This window comes from Eptatretus burgeri, chromosome 14 (assembly GCF_056783735.1).
Source record: "Eptatretus burgeri isolate ZD-2024b chromosome 14, Ebu_testis_v1, whole genome shotgun sequence".
Taxonomy (NCBI): Eukaryota; Metazoa; Chordata; class Myxini; order Myxiniformes; family Myxinidae; genus Eptatretus; species Eptatretus burgeri.
Window position 1 is genome coordinate 62,343,095 of NC_140974.1, and position 26,960 is coordinate 62,370,054.

The 26,960-nt window shown below is 40.2% G+C and overlaps 1 protein-coding gene across 2 annotated transcripts in view; it reads left to right on the top strand.

Moving 5' to 3' along the window:
- LMX1B (LIM homeobox transcription factor 1 beta) overlaps positions 1-26,960 on the top strand; it is a 169,768-nt gene that overhangs the window by 106,661 nt on the left and 36,147 nt on the right. Inside the window, exons 1-3 of one of the 2 annotated variants that reach the window (XM_085855153.1) lie at positions 1,354-1,533; positions 19,854-19,937; positions 24,995-25,181. In XM_085855153.1, the coding sequence (XP_085711279.1) occupies positions 19,868-19,937; positions 24,995-25,181 (257 nt within the window). In that variant the 5' untranslated portion in view covers positions 1,354-1,533; positions 19,854-19,867. Of the gene's footprint in view, positions 1-1,353; positions 1,534-19,853; positions 19,938-24,994; positions 25,182-26,960 lie in introns of those variants that run through there. The other variant, XM_085855152.1, reaches the window with a different exon arrangement.

Below are 26,960 nucleotides of genomic sequence, written 5' to 3' on the forward strand. Positions count from 1 at the left end.
ATAGGTGTACCATATCCCTGTGTCGTTAGAGGCGACCAGGGTTGCGTCAGGAAGGGCATCCGGCGTAAAACATGTGCCAAATCACTATGCGGATCATACGGATGATCCGCTGTGGCGACCCCTAACGGGAGCAGCCGAAAGAAGAAGAAGAAGAAGATATTTATACATATATATATATATATATATATATATATATATATATATATATATATATATATATATATATATATATATATATATATATATATATATATATGAGCCTGGTGTTGGCGTAGTGGTTAGGGCAGCGGCTTGGGATCCAAAAGGTCCTGAGTTCAAGCCCCGTTGGGCCACTGAATTAATACACCAGGGGGTTGACTCAGCCTGTCATCCTTCCGAGGTCGGCGAAATGAGTACCAGTGTACTGGGCCGGTGTATACCCCGGTTAAAATAGGTGTACCATATCCCTGTGTTGTAAGAGGCGACCAGGGTTGCGTCAGGAAGGGCATCCAGCGTAAAACATGTGCCAAATCACTATGCGGATCATACGGATGATCCGCTGTGGCGACCCCGAACGGGATCAGCCGAAAGAAGAAGATATATATATATATATATATATATATATATATATATATATATATATATATATATATATATATATATATATATATACATACAGTCTATAAATAAATAAATGTTTCTGGTATATAAATATATTTACAGAATATAACTAAATAAATAAATGTTTCTGGTATATAAATAAATAAATACATTTTATAGAAATATATATTTATACATGTATGTATGTATATATATATATATATATATATATATATATATATATATATATATATATATATATATATATATATATATATTTGCAGTATATAAGTATATATATATATATATATATATATATATATATATATATATATATATATATATATATATATATATATATATATATATATATTTGCAGTCTATAAATAAATGTTTCTGGTATATAACTAAATAAATATTTGAATATTTGAATGTATATTAAGTACATTATTAATTGTTTCTTGAACATATGTACATTATGCTCTGTGCGTACGCACTTGCGCAGCTCGGTGTACATGGACATGGAGTTGTATTTTGACACGGACACATTTGTACCTGTGTTGACTGCAGTTTTGATTATAATAATGTGAATATAACTTAACGTTGCCTTCCGAACGGCCAACAGCTCGTCAGGCACACACAGTACCCTTTACTAATGTGTACGTCATCGAGGTAAGGTGGGTGAGAAAAAGGGAGGAGGAGAAGAAGGGGAGAAGAAGGGAGTGGGCCGTATAAGAGGAGGGGCGACGGGAAGAAAGAAATAGGGATGGGGTTTAGAGAGAGGGAGAGAAAGCAACAGAAAAAGCGAGAGGTAGAGAAGTACAGAGGGAGTCAGGATTTGATGAAGAAGAAGAGGAGCTGCAGTGTGCGTTCCATCGGTGTACAAGGGGTCTGAAGACAAACAAGTTGGTTTACCCCGTGAAGGGCGCAGGTGCAAGGAAGGCACCGGATAAGGTAACGACCGCACTCATCCTTCCTTTCCTTCAGTCTCGTCCTCTGTCCGTGTCACTCCGTCTCCGATTCTTGAAATCGGTACTCTTTGCATACTTCCACTTGTGGGTTGTTGTATTTCGTATGCTTCGGAGATATCTGTCGGTCCGATTGATTGTTCATTTAGGCTTTTGTATTACTCCTTGTGACCACTTCGCCTGCTGTTGCCTGAAAGTGCGCTCTGTACACACGAGATCTCTTGTATATTTGTGCCACCCTCTCGTTGTCCTTCAACTACAACTGTCCGTTGATGTTTGTAAACGGTCTCACACGTGACTGATACCTACACAGTACAGGTAGGTACAGCTATTTGTAAATAGGTGAGCGTTACCTTTGACAATGACACGTGACTATAATTGATTTGGCGAGTGGTCGTTCCCGATTTAAATCGTTGTCTTTCGACAATATTTCGGATCATTTAGTATAATACTTGTAAAAGACACCCTGTGATACAATTGAGCTGTCAATGTAGATACATGTATGTGAACTGTTTAACCACACTTGGTTAAATATAATGGTGGATGTGATATTAAGGGCTGTATGATGGTTTGATACTTTCACCAAATGAGGTGTGTGTGTGTGTGTGTGTGTGTGTGTGTGTGTGTGTGTGTGTGTGTGTGTGTGTGTGTGTGTGTGTGTGTGTGTGTGTGTGTGTGTGTGTGTGTGTGTGTGTGTGTGTGTGTGTGTGTGTGTGTACAAGTTTTGGCAAGTTTGAGACTATGTAGTTTTGTCGTGAAACAGTCGCAACTGTGTTTGTATAAAAATGATGTTCCAGGTCTCATAATCTCCAAGAACCATCTTGGTTAAGATGCCAGTGATTGATAGCTCTCGTAGCAACACTAACTTCCTTAAGCACGTTTATATCATGGAAGGAGATTGTTTAATGGGAAGACCGTTGATGGTATAAAGAGCGTGGGATCGCCTGGTCGCGACTCGGGCCAAACAGTAGACCTCAGGAGGACATCATGGCCGCTCCACAGGGACTGTCGTTACATGAACCTCACCCAAGTGACGCCTCTCCACAAACATGTACTTGTCTTTTCGTTTTGAATTTGCCTTCATTCGTACTGAATTCCCCACTAATTTGTAGTGAAATTTCCACCACTTCGTACTGAATTCTTGTAAATTCGTGCACATTCCTCGATAAATTTGTACTGCAAAATTCCCTAAAGTCATACCGAGTTCCCCCCAAATTGGTTCTGAGTTCCCCCCGAATTGGTTCTGAGTTCCCCCCAAAATTAGTACTGGGTGTTCCCACCAAATTGGTGCTGGGTGTTCCCCCCAAATTGTACTGGATTCCCTCCCCCACCCTAATTTTGAACTGGTTCCCCCCTCTCAAATTGGAACTGCCCCCCCCAAAAAACCAAATTGGAACTGGGCTTCACTCCCCCAAATTGACACTGAATTTCCACCAAATTGATACTGAGTTTTCCCCAAATTGGTACTGTGTTTGCCCCAAATTGGCACTGTTTCCCCCCAAATCGGTTTTAGCTTCTCCCAAATCGGTACTGTGTTTTCCCCCAAATTGGTACTGTTTCCCCCAAATTGGCACTGTTTCCCCCCAAATTGGCACTGTTTCCCCCCAAATTGGCACTGTTTCCCCCCAAATTGGCACTGTTTCCCCCCAAATTGGCTTTAGCTTCTCCCAAATCGGTACTGTTTCCCCCCAAATTGGCACTGTTTCCCCCAAATTGGCACTGTTTCCCCAAATTGGCACTGTTTCCCCCAAATTGGCACTGTTTCCCCAAATTGGCACTGTTTCCCCAAATTGGCACTGTTTCCCCCCAAATTGGCACTGTTTCCCCCCAAATTGGCACTGTTTCCCCCCAAATTGGCACTGTTCCCCCCAAATTGGCAGTTTCCCCCCAAATTGGCACTGTTTCCCCCCAAATTGGCACTGTTTCCCCCCAAATTGGCACTGTTTCCCCAGAATTGGCACTGTTTCCCCAGAATTGGCACTGTTTCCCCAGAATTGGCACTGTTTCCCCAGAATTGGCACTGTCTCCCCCCAGAATTGGCACTGTTCCCCCGCAGAATTGGCACTGCTTCCGCCCAGAATTGGCACTGTTTCCCCCCAGAATTGGCACTGTTTCGCCCCAGAATTGGCGCTGTTTCGCCCCAGAATTGGCACTGTTTCCCCAGAATTGGCACTGTTTCCCCAAAATTGGCACTGTTTCCCCAAAATTGGCACTGTTTCCCCCAAAATTGGCACTGTTTCCCCAAAATTGGCACTGTTTCCCCAAAATTGGCACTGTTTCCCCCAAAATTGGCAGTTTCCCCAAAATTGGCAGTTTCCCCAAAATTGGCACTGTTTCCCCAAAATTGGCACTGTTTCCCCAAAATTGGCACTGTTTCCCCCAAAATTGGCACTGTTTCCCCCAAAATTGGCAGTTTCACCCCCAAGTTGGCACTGTTTCCCCCCAAAATTGTCACTGTTGCCCCCCAAAATTGGCACTGCTTCCCCCCAAAATTGCCACTGTTTCCCCCCAAATTGGCGCTGTTTCCCCCCAAATTGGCGCTGTTTCCCCCCAAATTGGCGCTGTTTCCCCCCAAATTGGCACTGTTTCCCCCCAAATTGGCACTGTTTCCCCCCAAATTGGCTTTAGCTTCTCCCAAATCGGTACTAGTTTCCCCCAAATCGGTACTAGTTTCCCCCAAATCGGTACTAGTTTCCCCCAAATCGGTACTAGTTTCCCCCAAATCGGTACTAGTTTGCCCCAAATTGGTACTAGTTAACCCCAAATCAGTACTAGTTACTCCCAAATTGGTACTGTTTCCCCTGAATCGGTACTGTTTCCCCTAAATTGGTGCTGTGTTTTCTCCCAAATCGGTACTGTGTTTTCCCCAAAATCGGTACTGTGTTTTCCCCAAAATCGGTAGTTTTTTCCCCAAAATTGGTACTGTGTTTTTCCCCAAATTGGTATTGTGTTTTCCCCCAAATTGGTAGTTTTCCCCAAAATTGGTACTGTGTTTTCCCCAAAATTGGTAGTGTGTTTTCTCCCAAATTGGTACTGTGTTTTCCTCCAAATTGGTACTGAGTTTTCCACCAAATTGGTAGTGTTTTCCCCCAAATTGGTAGTGTTTTCCCCCAAATTGGTATGAGTTTCTCCCAAATTGGTACTAGTATCCCCCAAATCGGTACTTGTATCCCCCAAATCGGTACTAGTATCCCCCAAATCGGTACTAGTATCCCCCAAATCGGTATTCGTATCCCCCAAATAGGTTCTAGTACCCCCCAAATCGGTACTAGTATTCCCCAAATCGGTACTAGTTTCCCTCCAAATTGGTACTGTGTTTTCTTTCAAATTGGTACTGTTTTCCTCCAAATCGGTACTAGTTTCTCCCAAATTGGTATGAGTATCCCCCAAATCGGTACTAGTATCCCCCAAATCGGTACTAGTATCCCCCAAATCGGTACTAGTATCCCCCAAATCGGTACTAGTATCGCCCAAATCAGTACTAGTATCCCCCAAATAGGTTCTAGTACCCCCCAAATCGGTACTAGTTTCCCTCCAAATTGGTACTGTGTTTTCCTCCAAATCGGTACTAGTTTCTCCCAAATCGGTATGAGTATCCCCCAAATCGGTACTAGTATCCCCAAATCGGTACTAGTATCCCCCAAATCGGTACTAGTATCCCCCAAATCGGTACTAGTATCCCCCAAATCGGTACTAATATCCCCCAAATCGGTGCTAGTATCCCCCAAATAGGTTCTAGTACCCCCTAAATCGGTACTAGTATTCCCCAAATCGGTACTAGTTTCCCTCCAAATTGGTACTGTGTTTTCTTTCAAATTGGTACTATGTTTTCCTCCAAATCGGTACTAGTTTCTCCCAAATCGGTATGAGTATCCCCCAAATCGGTACTAGTATCCCCCAAATCGGTACTAGTATCGCCCAAATCGGTACTAGTATCCCCCAAATAGGTTCTAGTACCCCCTAAATCGGTACTAGTTTCCCTCCAAATTGGTACTGTGTTTTCCTCCAAATCGGTACTAGTTTCTCCCAAATCGGTATGAGTATCCCCCAAATCGGTACTAGTATCCCCCAAATCGGTACTAGTATCCCCCAAATCGGTACTAGTATCCCCCAAATCGGTACTAGTATCCCCCAAATCGGTACTAGTATCCCCCAAATCGGTACTAATATCCCCCAAATCGGTGCTAGTATCCCCCAAATAGGTTCTAGTACCCCCTAAATCGGTACTAGTATTCCCCAAATCGGTACTAGTTTCCCTCCAAATTGCTACTGTGTTTTCTTTCAAATTGGTGCTATGTTTTCTCCCAAATCGGTATGAGTATCCCCCAAATCGGTACTAGTATCCCCCAAATAGGTTCTAGTACCCCCCAAAATTGGTACTGTGTTTTCTTTCAAATTGGTACTATGTTTTCCTCCAAATCGGTACTAGTTTCTCCCAAATCGGTATGAGTATCCCCCAAATCGGTACTAGTATCCCCCAAATCGGTACTAGTATCTCCCAAATCGGTACTAGTATCCCCCAAATCGGTACTAGTATCCCCCAAATCGGTACTAGTATCCCCCAAATCGGTATTAGTATCCCCCAAATCGGTACTAATATCCCCCAAATCAGTACTAATATCCCCCAAATCGGTACTAATATCCCCCAAATCGGTACTAATATCCCCCAAATCAGTACTAATATCCCCCAAATCGGTACTAGTATCCCCCAAATCGGTACAATATCCCCCAAATCGGTACTAGTTTCTGTCCAAATTGATACTGTGTTTTCCTCCAAATTGGTGCTGTGTTTTCCTCCAAATTTGTGCTGTGTTTTCCTCCAAATTAGTACTGTGTTTTCCTCCAAATTAGGACTGTGTTTTCCCCCAAATTGGTACTGTGTTTTCCTCCAAATTGGTACTGTGTTTTCCCCCAAATTGGTACTGTGTTTTCCTCCAAATTGGTACTGTGTTTTCCCCCAAATTGGTACTGTGTTTTCCTCCAAATTAGTACCATGTTTTTCCTCCAAATTGGTACCGTGTTTACCTCCAAATTGGTACTGTGTTTTCCTCCAAATTGGTACTGTGTTTTCCCCCAAATTGGTACTGTGTTTTCCTCCAAATTTGTACTGTGTTTTTCTCCAAATTAGTACTGTGTTTTCCTCCAAATTAGTACTGTGTTTTCCTCCAAATTTGTACTGTGTTTTCCCCCAAATTTGTACTGTTTCCCCATAAATTAGTACTGAGGTTCCTATTAAATTCGTACTGGATTCCAACGCTTCGTGGGTCTCTCTATCCCAACGATGTTCCATCATCGTGTGACAATTGATCGGAAGTGATGGGACACCGCAGTTCGTACAGCGATCGTTATAATATAACCCGCCATCGGTGAAAATACAACACGAGCGTTCGTGCGCCGTTTCGTTTGTCCATTCTGACGTCATAAAGCGCGTTCACATCGACGACACACGCGGGAACGGACACAGACAAACGTTTGTCGATGTACCGACGTGGTGGAAACGTTTTTGGTTTGTGTGATGAGCTCTGACACCCGGGGTTTGATGGATCGGACAGACGACGCGTTACGGGACAAGTGTGATGGACCCGCCACTGCTCAACGAACGAATTACGTCTCATTGTATTTGGAAGATAATGTCTGTCTGCCCGTCTGTCTGCCCGTCTGTCTGCCCGTCTGTCTGCCCGTCTGTCTGCCCGTCTGTCTGCCCGTCTGCCTGACCGTCTGCCTGCCTGCCTGTCTGCCCGCCTGTCTGACCGTCTGTCTGCCCGCCTGTCTGCCCGCCTGTCTGCCCGCCTGTCTGCCCGTCTGTCTGCCTGCCTGTCCGTCATACAATCGTTCACGTCATCTATTTCATCTCTGCGTAAAGACGCACATATCAAATATATCCGAATATTTGTTAATTATTTTTACATATCTGTATTTGTATATAAAACCTCCGTCGTAATCAAGCCGTCTATCCATTTATTCGTACGTATGTACGTTTATATAGTTTGTCTATATCCGATTGCTCCATCTGTCTGGCCGTACGTCGATGTATTGCGACGGGTTTCACGGTTCCTCTTTGTACATTTGTATCCATGTCCAGTTGTCTGGTTCTCCGCTTGTCTCCCAATGTGTACAACACCGTCCCCTCGACCTCGTGTCCCTTTTGTTCACGACCACACGTGAAGCCGTGTCCGTTTTTATCATTTATACATTCGCTGTTGAACGATCCTTTTCACATCGACAACATTGTCACGTCCAACAACGAATCGTGTTTGTCGAAAGTACAACGACAAATCGTCTCTTCGATTCGAGCCGTTCGCTTTTTGCGCATTATCTGTCTGTCTATCTGTGTGTGTATGTGTGTCTATGTATCTGTGTATGTGCGAAATGACGTCACGCGATGGATGTCCGATTCGTGAACACAAAGCGCGGCGGTTGTCGCGGAGAAGGAGATCCGAACGGGCGACGTTCGGGGGCAACATGGAGCAGCAGGACGGGCAGGGGGATAATGGGACCACGTCCCGACGTGGGAATAATTGATAAGGAAGGCTGCAAGTTTAAATTACAAGGACACGTGACCCAATGAGTTGGGTGATTGTGTCGCAGGGTAACGGGTGTGCGGGTACAGGCGGACGGGTCTCGCTCTTATTAGATTGTGAGCGACCGTTCGAGGTTCGGGGTTAACGCCACGATCCGCCTGCGACTAAACGTACAATATTGTTTGAACGCGCAGCGTCGCAATGACGGAGGCAAATCGAACGGCAGCTCCTTTGAACGTCTCGCAGAGTTCACTCTCACCGGATCGAAACGACGGCGTTTACGGTTATTTCGCCATTACCGAATAACGAAATCAAACGTCACATCGACTGGTTAACTTTAACAAAGAGTGATTTCCTTTGTTTGTCTTTTACAGAACCACCCACTCCCCCAAAACATCAAACGCGCGCACACACACACACACACACACACACACACACACACACACACACACACACACACACACACACACACACACACAAACACACACACACACACACCCTACTCAGCTGTATGATAAACTGAATTTAGTCATGTTGAGGACGTTCAAAACAACGTAAGAAAATAATGGTGTGCGTGTGTGTGTCATCATCACATATTTGCATGTAATTTTGTATGTGTGTGTGTGTATGCATTCAGAGATTTGTATGTATGTGTGTGTGTGCATTCACAGATGTGTGTGTGTGTGTGTGTGTGTGTGTGTGTGTGTGTGTGTGTGTGTGTGTGTGTGTGTGTGTGTGCATTCACATATTTGTATGTGTGTGTGTGTGTGGGTTTGCACATTTGGGTGTTTGCAAGTGTGTGTGTGTGTGTGTGTGTGTGTGTGTGTGTGTGTGTGTGTGTGTGTGTGTGTGTGTGTGTGTGTGTGTGTGTGTGTGTGTGTTTGCGAATTTTGGTGTTTGCATGTGTGTGTGTTTGCAAATTTTGGTGTTTGTGTGTGTGTAGGTGCAAATGTTTGCGCGTAATTTTGTATGTATGTGTTTGTGTGCACATTTGCATGTAATTTTGTATGTGTTTGTTTGTATCCACATGTTTGCGTGTAATTTTGTATGTGTTTGTTTGTATGTACATGTTTGCATTTACTTTTGTATCTGTGTTTGCACATGTTTGTGTGTAATTTTGTGTGTATGTGTGGGAATGCACATGTTTGCATGTAATTTTGTATGGATGTGTTTGGATGCGCATCTTTGCGTGTAATTTTGTATGTATGTGTTTGTATGCACATGGTTGCGTGTAATTTTGTATGTATGTGTTTGTGTGCACATGTTTGTGTGTAATTTTGTTTGTGTATGTGTTTGTCTGCACATGTTTGCATGTAATATTGTGTGTTTGTGTGTGCACATGTTTGCTTGTAATATTGTATGTTTGTGTGTGTACGTTTGCATGTAATTTTGTGTGTTTGCGCATTTGAATGTTTGCACATGTGTGTATGTGTTTGTGTACACATTTGCATGTAATTTTGTATGTGTTTGTATGCACATATTTGTGTGTAATTTTGTATGTATGTTTGTATGCACATGTTTGCATGTAATTTTGTATGTATGTGTTTGTAGGCAAATGTTTGCATGTAATTTTGTATGTATGTGTTTATAGGCACATGTTTGCATGTAATTTTGTATATATGTGTTTGTATGCACATGGTTGTATGTAATTTTGTAAGTATGTGTTTGTATGCACATAGTTGTATGTAATTTTATAAGTATGTGTTTGTATCCACATGGTTGTGTGTAATTTTGTATGTATGTGTTTGTATCCACATGGTTGTGTGTAATTTTATAAGTATGTGTTTGTATGCACATGGTTGTGTGTAATTTTGTATGTATATGTTTGTATGCACATAGTTGTGTGTAATTTTGTATGTATGTGTTTGTATGCATATGGTTGTATGTAATTTTGTATGTATGTGTTTGTATCCACATAGTTGTGTGTAATTTTGTATGTATGTGTTTGTATCCACATAGTTGCGTGTAATTTTGTATGTATGTGTTTGTATCCACATGGTTGTGTGTAATTTTGTATGTATGTGTTTGTATCCACATAGTTGTATGTAATTTTGTATGTATGTGTTTGTATCCACATAGTTGTATGTAATTTTGTATGTATGTGTTTGTATCCACATGGTTGTGTGTAATTTTGTATGTATGTGTTTGTATGCACATGGTTGTGTGTAATTTTGTATGTATGTGTTTGTATGCACATGGTTGTGTGTAATTTTGTATGTTTGTGTTTGTATGCACATGGTTGTGTGTAATTTTGTATGTATGTGTTTGTATGCACATGTTTGTGTGTAATTTTGTATGTATGTGTTTGTGTGCACATGTTTGTGTGTAATTTTGTTTGTGTATGTGTTTGTCTGCACATGTTTGCATGGAATATTGTGTGTTTGTGTGTGCACATGTTTGCTTGTAATATTGTATGTTTGTGTGTGTACGTTTGCATGTAATTTTGTGTGTGTTTGCGCATTTGAATGTTTGCACATGTGTGTATGTGTTTGTGTACACATTTACATGTAATTTTGTATGTGTTTGTATGCACATATTTGTGTGTAATTTTGTATGTATGTTTGTATGCACATGTTTGCATGTAATTTTGTATGTATGTGTTTGTAGGCAAATGTTTGCATGTAATTTTGTATGTATGTGTTTATAGGCACATGTTTGCATGTAATTTTGTATATATGTGTTTGTATGCGCATGTTTGCGTGTAATTTTGTATGTATATGTTTGTATCCACATGGTTGCATGTAATTTTATGTGTATGTGTTTGTTTGCACATGATTGCATATAATTTTGTAAGTATGTGTCTGTATGCACATGGTTGTGTGTAATTTTGAATGTATGTGTTTGTATGCACATGGTTGTGTGTAATTTTGTATGTGTGTGTTTGTTTGCACATGATTGCATATAATTTTGTAAGTATGTGTTTGTATGCACATAGTTGTGTGTAATTTTGTATGTATATGTTTGTATGCACATAGTTGTGTGTAATTTTGTATGTATGTGTTTGTGTGCACATGGTTGTGTGTAATTTTGTATGTATGTGTTTGTATCCACATGGTTGTGTTTAATTTTGGATGTATGTGTTTGTATGCACATGGTTGTGTGTAATTTTGTATGTATGTGTTTGTATCCACATGGTTGTGTGTAATTTTGGATGTATATGTTTGTATGCACATAGTTGTGTGTAATTTTGTATGTATGTGTTTGTATGCACATGGTTGTGTGTAATTTTATAAGTATCTGTGTGTATGCACATGCTTGTGTGTAATTTTGTATGTATATGTTTGTATGTACATAGTTGTGTGTAATTTTGTATGTATGTGTTTGTATGCATATGGTTGTGTGTAATTTTGTATGTATATGTTTGTATGCACATGGTTGTGTGTAATTTTGTATGTATATGTTTGTATGCACATAGTTGTGTGTAATTTTGTAAGTATGTGTTTGTATCCACATGGTTGTGTGTAATTTTGTATGTATGTGTTTGTATCCACATGGTTGTGTGTAATTTTGTATGTATGTGTTTGTATCCACATGGTTGTGTGTAATTTTGTAAGTATATGTTTGTATGCACATGGTTGTGTGTAATTTTGTATGTATGTGTTTGTATCCACATGGTTGTGTGTAATTTTGTATGTATGTGTTTGTATCCACATGGTTGTGTGTAATTTTGTATGTATATGTTTGTATGCACATAGTTGTATGTAATTTTGTATGTATGTGTTTGTATCCACATGGTTGTGTGTAATTTTGTATGTATGTGTTTGTATCCACATGGTTGTGTGTAATTTTGTATGTGTGTGTTTGTATGCACATAGTTGTGTGTAATTTTGTATGTATGTGTTTGTATCCACATGGTTGTGTGTAATTTTATAAGTATATGTTTGTATGCACATGGTTGTGTGTAATTTTGTATGTGTGTGTTTGTATGCACATAGTTGTATGTAATTTTGTATGTATGTGTTTGTATGCACATGGTTGTGTGTAATTTTATAAGTATCTGTGTGTATGCACATGGTTGTGTGTAATTTTGTATGTGTGTGTTTGTATGCACATAGTTGTGTGTAATTTTGTATGTATGTGTTTTTATCCACATGGTTTTGTGTAATTTTGTAAGTTTGGGTTTGTATGCACATAGTTGTGTGTAATTTTGTAAGTTTGTGTTTGTATGCACATAGTTGTGTGTAATTTTGTATGTATGTGTTTTTATCCACATGGTTGTGTGTAATTTTGTATGTGTGTGTTTGTATCCACATGGTTGTGTGTAATTTTGTAAGTTTGTGTTTGTATGCACATAGTTGTGTGTAATTTTGTATGTATGCGTTTTTATCCACATGGTTGTGTGTAATTTTGTATGTGTGTGTTTGTATGCACATAGTTGTGTGTAATTTTGTAAGTATGTGTTTGTCTGCACATAGTTGTGTGTAATTTTGTATGTGTGTGTTTGTATGCACATAGTTGTGTGTAATTTTGTATGTTTGTGTTTGTATGCACATGGTTGTGTGTAATTTTGTATGTGTGTGTTTGTATGCACATGGTTGTGTGTAATATTGTATGTATGTGTTTGTATCCACATGGTTGTGTGTAATTTTGTATGTGTTTGTATCCACATGGTTGTGTGTAATTTTGTATGTGTGTGTTTGTATGCACATAGTTGTGTGTAATTTTGTAAGTATGTGTTTGTATCCACATGGTTGTGTGTAATTTTCTATGTGTGTGTTTGTATGCACATGGTTGTGTGTAATTTTTTATGTATGTGTTTGTATCCACATGGTTGTGTGTAATTTTGTATGTGTGTGTTTGTATCCACATGGTTGTGTGTAATTTTGTATGTATGTGTTTGTATCCACATGGTTCTGTGTAATTTTGTATGTATGTGTTTGTATCCACATGGTTCTGTGTAATTTTGTATGTATATGGTTGTATGCACATAGTTGTATGTAATTTTGTATGTATGTGTTTGTATCCACATGGTTGTGTGTAATTTTGTATGTATATGTTTGTATGCACATGGTTGTGTGTAATTTTGTATGTGTGTGTTTGTATGCACATAGTTGTATGTAATTTTGTATGTATGTGTTTGTATCCACATGGTTGTGTGTAATTTTGTAAGTTTGTGTTTGTATGCACATAGTTGTGTGTAATTTTGTAAGTTTGTGTTTTTATCCACATGGTTGTGTGTAATTTTGTATGTATGTCTTTGTATGCACATAGTTGTGTGTAATTTTGTAAGTATGTGTTTGTCTGCACATAGTTGTGTGTAATTTTGTGTGTATGTGTTTGTATCCACATGGTTGTGTGTAATTTTGTATGTGTGTGTTTTTATCCACATGCTTGTGTGTAATTTTGTATGTGTGTGTTTGTATCCACATGGTTGTGTGTAATTTTGTATGTATGTGTTTGTATCCACATGGTTGTGTGTAATTTTGTATGTATATGTTTGTATGCACATAGTTGTATGTAATTTTGTATGTATGTGTTTGTATCCACATGGTTGTGTGTAATTTTGTATGTATGTGTTTGTATGCACATAGTTGTGTGTAATTTTGTATGTGTGTGTTTGTATGCACATAGTTGTGTGTAATTTTGTATGTGTGTGTTTGTCTGCACATAGTTGTGTGTAATTTTGTATGTATGTGTTTGTATCCACATGGTTGTGTGTAATTTTGTATGTGTGTGTTTGTATGCACATAGTTGTGTGTAATTTTGTATGTTTGTGTTTGTATGCACATGGTTGTGTGTAATTTTGTAAGTATGTGTTTGTATGCACATGGTTGCATGTAATTTTGTATGTATGTGTTTGTATGCACATGGTTGTGTGTAATTTTATAATTATGTGATTGTGTGCACATGGTTGTGTGTAATTTTGTAAGTATATGTTTGTATGCACATGGTTGCATGTAATTTTGTAAGGATGTGTTTGTATGCACATAGTTGTGTGTAATTTTGTATGTTTGTGTTTGTATGCACATGGTTGTGTGTAATTTTGTATGTTTGTGTTTGTATGCACATAGTTGTGTGTAATTTTGTATGTTTGTGTTTGTATGCACATGGTTGTGTGTAATTTTGTATGTATGTGTTTGTATCCACATGGTTGTGTGTAATTTTGTATGTGTGTGTTTGTCTGCACATAGTTGTGTGTAATTTTGTATGTATGTGTTTGTATCCACATGGTTGTGTGTAATTTTGTATGTGTGTGTTTGTATGCACATAGTTGTGTGTAATTTTGTATGTTTGTGTTTGTATGCACATGGTTGTGTGTAATTTTGTAAGTATGTGTTTGTATGCACATGGTTGCATGTAATTTTGTATGTATGTGTTTTTATGCACATGGTTGTGTGTAATTTTATAATTATGTGATTGTGTGCACATGGTTGTGTGTAATTTTGTAAGTATATGTTTGTATGCACATGGTTGCATGTAATTTTGTAAGGATGTGTTTGTATGCACATAGTTGTGTGTAATTTTGTATGTTTGTGTTTGTATGCACATGGTTGTGTGTAATTTTGTATGTATGTGTTTGTATCCACATAGTTGTGTGTAATTTTGTATGTATGTGTTTGTATGCACATGGTTGTGTGTAATTTTGTATGTATGTGTTTGTATGCACATGGTTGTGTGTAATTTTGTAAGTATATGTTTGTATGCACATGGTTGCATGTAATTTTGTAAGGATGTGTTTGTATGCACATAGTTGTGTGTAATTTTATAAGTATCTGTGTGTATCCACATGGTTGTGTGTAATTTTGTATGTGTGTGTTTGCATGCACATAGTTGTGTGTAATTTTGTAAGTATGTGTTTGTATGCACATGGTTGTGTGTAATTTTGTATGTATGTGTTTGTATGCACATGGTTGCATGTAATTTTGTATGTATGTGTTTGTATGCACATGGTTGTGTGTAATTTTATAATTATGTGATTGTGTGCACATGGTTGTGTGTAATTTTGTAAGTATGTGTTTGTATGCACATGGTTGTGTGTAATTTTGTAAGTATATGTTTGTATGCACATGGTTGCATGTAATTTTGTAAGGATGTGTTTGTATGCACATGGTTGTGTGTAATTTTGTATGTGTGTGTTTGTATGCACATGGTTGTGTGTAATTTTGTATGTATGTGTTTGTATGCACATGGTTGTGTGTAATTTTGTATGTGTGTGTTTGTATGCACATAGTTGTGTGTAATTTTGTATGTTTGTGTTTGTATGCACATGGTTGTGTGTAATTTTGTATGTTTGTGTTTGTATGCACATAGTTGTGTGTAATTTTGTATGTTTGTGTTTGTATGCACATGGTTGTGTGTAATTTTGTAAATATGTGTTTGTATCCACATGGTTGTGTGTAATTTTGTATGTTTGTGTTTGTATGCACATGGTTGTGTGTAATTTTGTATGTTTGTGTTTGTATCCACATAGTTGTGTGTAATTCTGTATGTATGTGTTTGTATCCACATGGTTGTGTGTAATTTTGTATGTATGTGTTTGTATGCACATGATTGCATGTAATTTTGTAAGTATGTGTTTGTATGCACATGGTTGTGTGTAATTTTGTATGTATGTGTTTGTATGCACATGGTTGTGTGTAATTTTGTATGTATGTGTTTGTATGCACATAGTTGTGTGTAATTTTGTATGTATGTGTTTGTATGCACATGGTTGTGTGTAATTTTATAAGTATCTGTGTGTATGCACATGGTTGTGTGTAATTTTGTATGTATATGTTTGTATCCACATAGTTGTGTGTAATTTTGTATGTATATGTTTGTATGCACATAGTTGTGTGTAATTTTGTATGTATGTGTTTGTATGCACATGGTTGTGTGTAATTTTGTATGTATGTGTTTGTATGCACATGGTTGTGTGTAATTTTGTATGTATGTGTTTGTATCCACTTAGTTGTGTGTAATTTTGTATGTATGTGTTTGTATCCACATGGTTGTGTGTAATTTTGTATGTGTGTGTTTGTATCCACTTAGTTGTGTGTAATTTTGTATGTATGTGTTTGTATCCACATGGTTGTGTGTAATTTTGTATGTATGTGTTTGTATGCACATGATTGCATGTAATTTTGTATGTATGTGTTTGTATCCACTTAGTTGTGTGTAATTTTGTATGTATGTGTTTGTATCCACATAGTTGTGTGTAATTTTGTATGTATGTGTTTGTATCCACATGGTTGTGTGTAATTTTGTATGTATGTGTTTGTATGCACATGATTGCATGTAATTTTGTAAGTATGTGTTTGTATGCACATGGTTGTGTGTAATTTTGTATGTATGTGTTTGTATGCACATGGTTGTGTGTAATTTTGTATGTATGTGTTTGTATGCACATAGTTGTGTGTAATTTTGTATGTATGTGTTTGTATGCACATGGTTGTGTATAATTTTGTATGTATATGTTTGTATGCACATGGTTGTGTGTAATTTTGTATGTATGTGTTTGTATGCACATGGTTGTGTGTAATTTTGTATGTATGTGTTTGTATGCACATGGTTGTGTGTAATTTTGTATGTATGTGTTTGTATCCACTTAGTTGTGTGTAATTTTGTATGTATGTGTTTGTATCCACATGGTTGTGTGTAATTTTGTATGTGTGTGTTTGTATGCACATAGTTGTGTGTAATTTTGTATGTATGTGTTTGTATGCACATGGTTGTGTGTAATTTTATAAGTATCTGTGTGTATGCACATGGTTGTGTGTAATTTTGTATGTATGTGTTTGTATGCACATGGTTGTGTGTAATTTTGTATGTATGTGTTTGTATCCACTTAGTTGTGTGTAATTTTGTATGTATGTGTTTGTATCCACATGGTTGTGTGTAATTTTGTATGTGTGTGTTTGTATCCACTTAGTTGTGTGTAATTTTGTATGTATGTGTTTGTATCCACATGGTTGTGTGTAATTTTGTATGTATGTGTTTGTATGCACATGATTGCATGTAATTTTGTAAGTATGTGTTTGTATCCACATAGTTGTGTGTAATTTTGTATGTGTGTGTTTGTATCCACATGGTTGTGTGTAATTTTGTATGTATGTGTTTGTATCCACTTAGTTGTGTGTAATTTTGTATGTATATGGTTGTGTGTAATTTTGTATGTATGTGCTTGTATCCACATGGTTGTGTGTAATTTTGTATGTGTGTGTTTTGTATGCACATAGTTGTGTGTAATTTTGTAAGTTTGTGTTTGTATCCACATGGTTGTGTGTAATTTTGTATGTGTGTGTTTTGTATGCACATAGTTGTGTGTAATTTTGTAAGTTTGTGTTTGTATCCACATGGTTGTGTGTAATTTTGTAAGTATATGTTTTTATCCACATGGTTGTGTGTAATTTTGTAAGTATATGTTTTTATCCACATGGTTGTGTGTAATTTTGTAAGCCTGTGTTTGTATGCACATAGTTGTGTGTAATTTTGTATGCACATGTTTGCATGTAATTTTTTGTTTGTGTTTGCGCATTTGAATGTTTGCACGTGTGTGTTTGTGTGCACGTTTGGGTGTAATTTTGTTGATGTGTTTGTGTGCACATGTTTGCATGTAATTTTGTAAGTGTGCGTGTGTGTGTTTGCGCATTTGGGTGTTTTCACGTGTGTGTGTGTGTGTGTGTGTGTGTGTGTGTGTGTGTGTGTGTGTGTGTGTGTGTGTGTGTGTACATGTTTGCATGTAATTGTGTTTGTGTTTTCACGTGTTTGCATGTGTGTGTACATGTGTGTTTTTGCATGTAATTTTGTAAGTGTGCGTGTTTGTGTTTGCGCATTTGGGTGTTTTCACGTGTGTGTGTGTGTGTGTGTGTGTGTGTGTGTGTGTGTGTGTGTGTGTGTGTGTGTGTGTGTGTGTGTGTGTGTGTGTGTGTGTGTGTGTGTGTGTGTGTGTGTGTGTGTGTGTGTGTGTTCATGTTCATGTTTGTATGTCATTATGTTTGTGTTTTCACGTGTTTGCATGTAATTGTGTGTGTGAGTGAAAATGTGTGCACACGTACACAGTTGTCCGAACGTAAAGTGCATTCAACTGCCTTGTTGACGGAATAATTTCTTCATGTGACGTCATAACAGTAATCCCTCGTTCCGCTGAAGGAATGTTTGTGCGTTCTTCTGGATTAACAATGTTTGTGTCTATTTTGGAGGATCCTCCAAACGAACTCCACTTCTAACATTACGTCATAAATGGCTAATTTGAGGCAATGATACTCACGAACAAGCAAATTCTCAGAAAAAAAAAAAACAACGCAATGCTCTCACCAATATCGATTAACACATTCATTACTTTCACAGAATCGACCAATAAATACTTTCATTACGTCACAATCAGAACGGTTATTTTGGACGTTTGTTCTTTTTCTCATCGTCTCTGAAAAGTACAACCACAATTTTCACTCCAGTTTGGCTGAGGTTTGTTGACGAATGACGCGCCATTGTGACGATTGATCATTTTCATTTTTTATTGATCCCCATACGTGGAATGTTCTAACCATTGCACCTGATCACGACCTCGGGGCGCAGTGATCGTGTGAGCATCCGGTGGTGATCGTGATATGAAGGTGATCATTCCGAATTGTTCATTGTCCTTCCATTCCAACCTTCTTCTTGAAGTGTCCATGAGTGTACGGCGGAACCTCGAGGAAGATTTTCTCCTGGACGACGTCTGAACGTTTATTTCATCAACTGTCTCGATAACGCGCCAAAGGATCTATATGCTGTCAGAGATGGGGTTCAGCCACAGGCGAGAGCCGCGTCACCACGCGCGGATTGATACCTACCCGAGTTGATTTCAGCGAAGAGGAAGAACCCCGAGGTTCTTGGAAGGGATGTTTGTGGCCAGGATTGTAGAGTGTGTTGGGGTAAGGGGTAAGGGGTGAAAAGATAAGGGGTAAGGGGTGGAAAGTGGAAAGCAGAGGATTGAAGGTATATATGGGGTGGAAGGCAGAGCAGATGGCAGTGGGTGGAAGGCAGCAGGTACTGGCGGATAAATACATCATGGGATAAGTTGTCCGATGGATGTCTTAGGAGAATGAAAATGAAAAAAAGACGCGGGAAATGCAATATTACTGTTGGGGATATATATATATATATATATACACACGTATGGAAACCATGAGAGAATTAAGGGGATGGACAAGTGGCATGGTGTCTATGGGGAATCCAACCCCCCTCTCCCCGCTTCCAACCCCCCCCCCCCCCCCAATTTCAGGGAAATATTAAAGTAATATTATATATGTTAATTCAACATGTTTGATTTATTTATTAATCATCTTAACATGTTTTGCTCATAAAGCGTTTACTGGTCCGAGCCGTTCTGCGGTCGCTGCACATCGATGGCTCTCACAATTAATTAATATTTTTTGACATTTTTCAAGGCATCTCGACCCCCTCTCTCTCCCAGTTCTCTCCAATACCATGGTTTGACTTTTTGGAGAGCAGAAGCCGACGTACGGATTGTGGGAGAGCGGGATAGAAGGGTAAACACGAGGACGGATGATCACGTGCTCAATGATTCTGGCGCGAAAACCTTGCAAAACAGCTTGGGTGGGGCGACTATCCAATTAGTGCAGACACATTCATGCTTGCAGATAACTGCGTGGAATAGATACCCCTGGAATAGCTTGGAGATAACGCTGTATAGTTCCAACAGCACGAGCCGGACGTCACGGTACGTTACAAGGACTCGAGGAGGGCTGGAGCTAGGGAGGAGCAGAGATGGAGACAATGGGGTGGTGGGGGCAGGTCTGGGAAAAAGGAGAGCTATGGATCAGTGCTCTCTTCACGCTCCTTCTTTCTCTCTCTCGACCAGGGCTGCGCGACCATATGCTGGACAGTGCCAAGATGGACGAGATGCGCGCGGCGCAATCCCCACCACCTCTTGGGCAGCTACTGGGTGAGTCTTCATTCACTATCAATCTAGGATGGATATTGCAAACTGATTAATCGATTTCCTTTTCATCTATTGCCATGGTTTCGAACTGTGATTGTGACGTCACCAATGAATCAATGATCGCTTCTTTCAACAGCCTCGCTTTCACTGTCTCAATAATTGACTTTACAAGTCCAGGGGTTACACAAGATTCATGTTAACCATTTTGTCAAACTGATGAAGCTCTTAAGGCAGAAACAACACCGTCTAGGACTACATGAGTTGATGTAAACTTGTGATCAGGACACCCTTTTTGGGTGGTGGTCCATACTTGGTAATACCCGGTGGAGATCTCTCTCATTCTTCAGATAGACCTCTGCCATGGTGTGTAGTTGAGTCGATTTAATCGCTGATCCGATAACACGATCTGGAATTATATATTTTAATGATGTATTTAATTGTAACTATCGGCTTTCTACAAACATTACAAATAGCAATGATGTGCGCAGCAAATATCATGCTACCCACAGCTGCACCTGTCAATAGACGTGGTCACAAGTTACAGGTAGACATGCAAAACAAAGGTCGTATGATGAGTATAATCAGCAAGTCCGTGGCCAGATGTAAGAGGTTTATCATTGATATTGATGAGTCATTTATACAACGACTTTCCCAACATTTCATACAACAAAACAACCTTGTCGCCGCATAAACTTCTGTTTTAGGCCACGAACTTTGTGATCAACCCTCATAATACGTTGGACATGCTTCGATCCATGGGGCATCTAGAATCTTATGGAGTAGAATGTGCACGACACCATAAAGGTATCTCTGGTGAACACCCATGTGATGTATGTACTCATCATAGACCCACCTCGCTGGCACAGACGGTCCTTTCAAAGAACGTGTTGTGTGTGCTTTCATGTCTGAGAGAGGAAAAGGTCTGTCTGGTCCTTACAGGATTAAATAAATAAATGTTTCTGTTTGTAAGTGAGCGGAATCGCAAGTCACGTTCCACGCACTCTATCCCAGTTAATAACGGGGCACGAACTTGGTGCCCAACTGTTGTGTTCAATGTTCGGGTTTATAAGATAAATAATCCCACTCGGTACCACCGAAGATCATTCAACAACATTTAAACCGGCTATATAAGGATCCACAGCAACCCTTACCTCTCCCAATCATAATAAACCACCATTTATAACCACAACAATCCACACTTCCCCTGACCACTATAAACCATCACCTTAACCCACAGAGACCCACACTTCCCCCAACCACTATAAACCACCACCTCTACCCACAACAACCCACACTTCCCCAACCACTATAAACCATCACCTTTCCCCACAACAGCCAACACTTCCCCCAACCACTATAAACCATCACCTCTACCCACAACAACCCACACTTCCCCCAACCACTATAAAAACACCACCTACATCCACAACAACACCCACTCCTCCCAACCACTATAAACCACCACCTATACCCACAGCAACCCACAGTTCACCCAACCACTATAAACCACCACCTATACTCACAACAATCCACACTTTCCCCAGCCACTATCAACCACCACCTATACTCACAACAATCCACACTTTCCCCAGCCACTATAAACCACCACCTGTACCCAGAGTCAGATGAGTAGTTGTGGGGCGTTAGGCCATTATGTGAGGGTGATGGTGGTGGTGTCTGCAGCATCGACACACAGGTACTAGACCTCTGTAGCTGTGATAGCGGTGGGGTGGCGATGTCGGCACACAGTTTATCTATACCGTGATCTATTTACCCCACAATCTATTTAGCCAACACATGCAAAGCAAAAAGCGGGGTTAAACAATTGGTTCAGTTCTGCCTGTCTGCCTGCCTGCCTGTCTGTCTGTCTGTCTGTCTGTCTGTCTCTGTTTCTGTTTGTCCATCTACAAACGTCAGTTTTTGATCGAGGAATAACTTGATTTCAATTGATTGTTATATTTTGAACATGAATGGGAAAACGAACTGGTGGTTTTGCAGTACATTGGCTCTGAATTTGTCCTAATCGCACGTGTGCAGAGAGAGAGGGGTGAAAATCATTATTTTACTCAGTCTGTCTGTCTGGCAGTCAAACAAAATTTTAAATCATTCCAAACAGGAAACTTGCTGTTTTCAAGGACGTTATAAAGAACACAAACAACAGGCACGAAGAATGTGTTAAACAAGGTGGTGTGAAAGACGCTGCAGCAACAGTGGAAAACTCCCCAAAAAAGTTCTCTTCCACAACCTTTAAAATCTCAATTTAATTATATACTTGAACACTGCAGAACACAAATCACATTCTCCGTACTTTCAAAACTCTTCCGTTTAGCAGTACTTGGACACATTAAATACGGTGGTGTATAACACACTGCATCAACGGCGGTGAACTTCCAGAACTATTTTGTGTTCTACGGTGTTCATTTGAACACAGCGTGGGGTAATGTGTTCTATGAACTTTCTAGCTCTCTGTTTAATTGTATGACTATCCAATTATCTATTTGTCTATTCAAGTTCAGTTATGTCGAGATTGGCGAAGGCTTTATCCCTGATCTTTCGGTGCAGTGCCCCTTCACGCGCAGGGTCTCTTCACATGCAGGGCCAGAGCCGAACTGGCCTATGCCTTAATCCAGCCCTGCCTGTATGCACACATCCCCAACAATGATAAACCACCACCTCCATCCACAACAACCCACACTTTCCATAACCACTATAAATCACCACCAGTACCACAGTGATCCACACTTCCCACAAGCACTATAAATCACCACCTGTGCTGCAGAGATCCACACTTCCCCAAACACTATAAATCACTATTTATAACCACAATAACCCCCACTTTTCCACCTCCAACCACTATAAACCGCCATTTATAACTATAACACCCACTTGTCCAAACCACGATAAACCACCACCTATGTCCATAGCAATCCACACTTTCTCCAACCACTATAAACCAACACCTGTACCCACACATTCCCAAAATGTATAAACCACAACCTATACCCACATCAACCCTTAGTTCTCCCAACAACTATAAACCACCACTTATAACCACAGCAACTCACTTTCTACCAACCACTATAAACCACAACAATCGCACTTCACCCAACCACTATAAACCACTACCGACACACCATTTCACCCACCACTACCTGCATTTGCACTCTGAAACCAAATAGAGAACTAGAACGGCACTCGGTAGAGCATATACCTCCGCTATGCTGAACAGTTTGCATTTTGTTTCCCATTGATAGGACGGATCTGGAACCGAACCTGAACCAAAATCAAATCGGCTTGTTGTTGTCACTTAACCAACTTATCCACCAAGTTAATTCGTCCACAACCCTTTGAAATATCATGTTGCATAACGTTTTTGGCCTCGTTTTTCCAGTTGTGAAGAATCATTTTAAAAATTCTCACGCCCGGATATGGATCAGGATGTGGATCCGGATCTTCACCAAAATCGAATCGATTTGTCTTTGTCGCACACTCAACCTGTCCAACAAGTTTTTGCCAAATCCGGCCACAACGTTTTGAGATATGAAATCCGGCTCACAAACAAACGGGTGAAAACATCACCTCGTCCACCTTTGGTGGTCGTGGTAAAACATGGTTCTGTGCATGGTGCTAAACACATGTTCTGGAGGGAAGCATGCTCCAAAATGCTGCACAATCCCCTAGTTTTGTGCAGTACCTCCACCTTGTCATCGCTCGCACTGTAACTCATTATGAAGATGAAAATGAAGATTTGAAAGTGTGCATATATATATATATATATATATATATATATATATATATATATATATATATATATATATATATATATATATATATATATATATATATAATGAGAAACAAAGACCCACTCACATCTCTCAGCTGTGACCGGAAGGAATAACCAATCAGCTCTCACTTAATCAATTAGCCCAGGTGGCTCGGATTTTATAAACAATCGAATCCTCCCTTGCTCTTCTCACTGAAGAAGCTGCTAAAGCAACCATGAAAGGCTACCCAAGGTAAGACCTTTGCTGTTTCAAACCCTTCCCAGAGTTCCTCCACAGCTGTAAAGACATTCACAAACAGTACACACATGAGAATCCTAATGCTACGCACCCCTCAGCTGCTGAACCGGCTTCATCGCTTGTTGGCGAATCATCAGCGACAGCACAGACAGAAATGCATACCAATGGGGCTCCCAAGCATGTACCATGTGTAAATGGGTTTGAAACAGCAAAATGACTTGCTTTCCGTAGCCTTTCTTGGCTGCTTCATGCAGCCCTCTTCGGATAGAAGAGCATTGGAGGAGTCTATAAATGTCATGTAATCAACAAGATTAAGGTTGTTGTGGAGCATCTGCAGAATAGTTTGAGGTACAGAGAATCCCATTTTATTTTGATTGTGTCGAAAGGTCGGTCCATGGATGCGATTTGAATTTGGGATCTCGGTGCTCAGATGTGAACACCAAACATGGCGATCCAGATTACAAATTCAAGATGCCTTGACTATATACAAGTAGCTTCCACCAACAAATGGGTCGATGTCATTGAGGACTGTTCTATATACAGGATCGATGCTCATGGAGGAGCCAAAACCACTGAGGATGAGGGGTTTCCAATGACGGGTAGCGGCAGAATGGAGAAATTGAGCCTCATTGGCATTGCTTCTCCATGTGGACTATCACTATGTGGAACCTCCTTGAGATTTACTATGGTTCAGGGAGAACTTCCCTGGATGGGGCTCGGCATTATAAGCTCAAAAAATGTATTCAAGAGGTTGATGAAAAAAATACTTCTCACTATTAGACCAAAGGACTTTGTGGAGGATGTGGTTGAAACGTAGAACCAAGTTGGATGTGGTTGAGGACCAATTGAGTCGCAGTTGAAAACAAACTTGTGATTGCAGTTAAAGATTCAAATGGGACTTGATTGAGAAGCACGTGAATGTAGGGGCATGGTTGAGGACAAGTTGCAGGAATGTGGTTTCGGAACAGATGAGAGGTTGAGAGGATGTACAGATTTGGGTTTTTTTTAAATCTGGTCTGTATGCATGTGCACCTGCAGGAGGGGAACGCGCGCGGCCCGCCGTGTGTGCAGGCTGTGGTGTTGCCATCGGTGCTCGGTTCTTGCTGCGAGTGGCTGACGCTCCGTGGCACGAGGAGTGCGTGCGCTGCGCCGCGTGCCGACAACCCCTCGCAAGGTCGTGCTTCGCGCGCAATCGCAAGCTCTACTGCAGACGCGACTATGAGAGGTGCGTTGGCCATTTTGGGTGTGTGTGTGTGTGTGTGTGTGTGTGTGTGTGTGTGTGTGCGTGTGTGTGTGTGTGTGTGTGTGTTTGTGTGTGTGTGTGTGTGTGTTCGTTCGTGCGGTGGGGGGGATATCTGAGGGTGTTGATTCTTCTCTGATTGATTGAGTCGATTTCCTGTGGACCCTTTCCAGGGAGTGGGTGCTGCTGAAATGCCCTCATAGTAAGGAACATATCGGGTAGTTTGCCATTGACTTCTCAACTAAGGGTATAGGTGAATGAAATGGACCTGCTATTTATTACGTACGCAGTGGAAATGTCGGGAAAATATTAATCTTGAGAAAAGGAAAAGAAGGAAAATGATGATGGGAGAGAAAGTAAAGTGGGGGGTGTTTATGAAGAGATAGACGAATGGGCAAGGGGTATGTTTGAAGCATATGGGTTGCAAATTGGGGGAGAGGGGATGGGGGAAGCATGGGCAGAAGTAGAATTTTAAAAATCACGGATATAGTAAATGGCTTCTTACTGTGGAATCATCATCCTCATTAAATGTTACAATCCTCAAAATAACTTTCATTTTAGCGGTTTGCTTCTTCGACTCGAAGCTGCTGCTTCTACACGGATGAAAGACTTCGACGTATGTTGAATCTATTCGGTCGATCTCATCTGATTTGTTTAAAATCTTCACCGCACGAGGCTGTGTCTCCCCCAAATGTACAGACGTCTCGCCACGAGACCGGTCCAAGGTCTCCCTTTGTAAGATATACCACTGAGTCCGTGGGTGCACAGGGGACAACCGACTAAATTGCCTCCTCTCTGAAGGGATGTTGGGTTTTGTAATGCAGCTCCCTCTGCTGGTGGTGCACCAGAATGGTGGTTTTACTTTGCCATGGATCGAGTCCCGACCGAGCAGAGCCCCAACATCCGAAGAGATAAAATTGGCGATTCAAGTCTTTCTCGGATCGACAAGCACTCAGGTGTCACTTTAGAAGACCTTCAAGGCCGTCCATGTATAATGCAACACATCTTTAAACAATTATAGACCGCCGCCCCCACAACTCTCCGTAACACTTGGCACCAACACACACGGACCTTGCTCCACGTTCTGTAATATATGGATGCCCCAAAACAGAGAAGATCTATGAACCTAAAGATCCTTTTCCCCTCTGGGATGAGGCGATGCTGTTTTTCACAACCATAGAGTGAACAACCTGGATTGCCCTGGGCACATCTTGGATTGCCCTAGGTTGGTGGCCATGACAGGAAAAAGGTTAAATTAATAAAATGTATTCAAATATAAAATGGGCTTTACTCTGTTTTTGCACAAACATTGAATTATTTTCCGGCGGTGTGTTTTTAAGCATGTGGGGAGCAAGGGCAATGGATGATTTTAAAAGGACTGGGTAAACACCGAGTGGAAGAAAGAATAAACTAAAATGCAGGTAGTGTGTGTGTGTGTGTGTGTGTGTGTGTGTGTGTGTGTGTGTGTGTGTGTGTGTGTGTGTGTGTGTGTGTGTGTGTGTGTGTGTGTGTGTGTGCGTGATTGTAATGTGTGTGTGAGCACGGTTGTAATGTGTGTGCACGATTGTAAAGTATGTGTGTGATTGTAATGTGTGTGCACGATTGTAAAGTATGTGCGTGATTGTAATGTGTGTGTGTGATTGTAATGTGTGTGTGTGTCTGTGTGTGTGTGAATGGTTGTACTGTGTGTATATGCGTGATTGTAATGTGTGTGCATGATTGTAAAGTATGTGTGTATGATTGTAATGTATTGTGCATGATTGT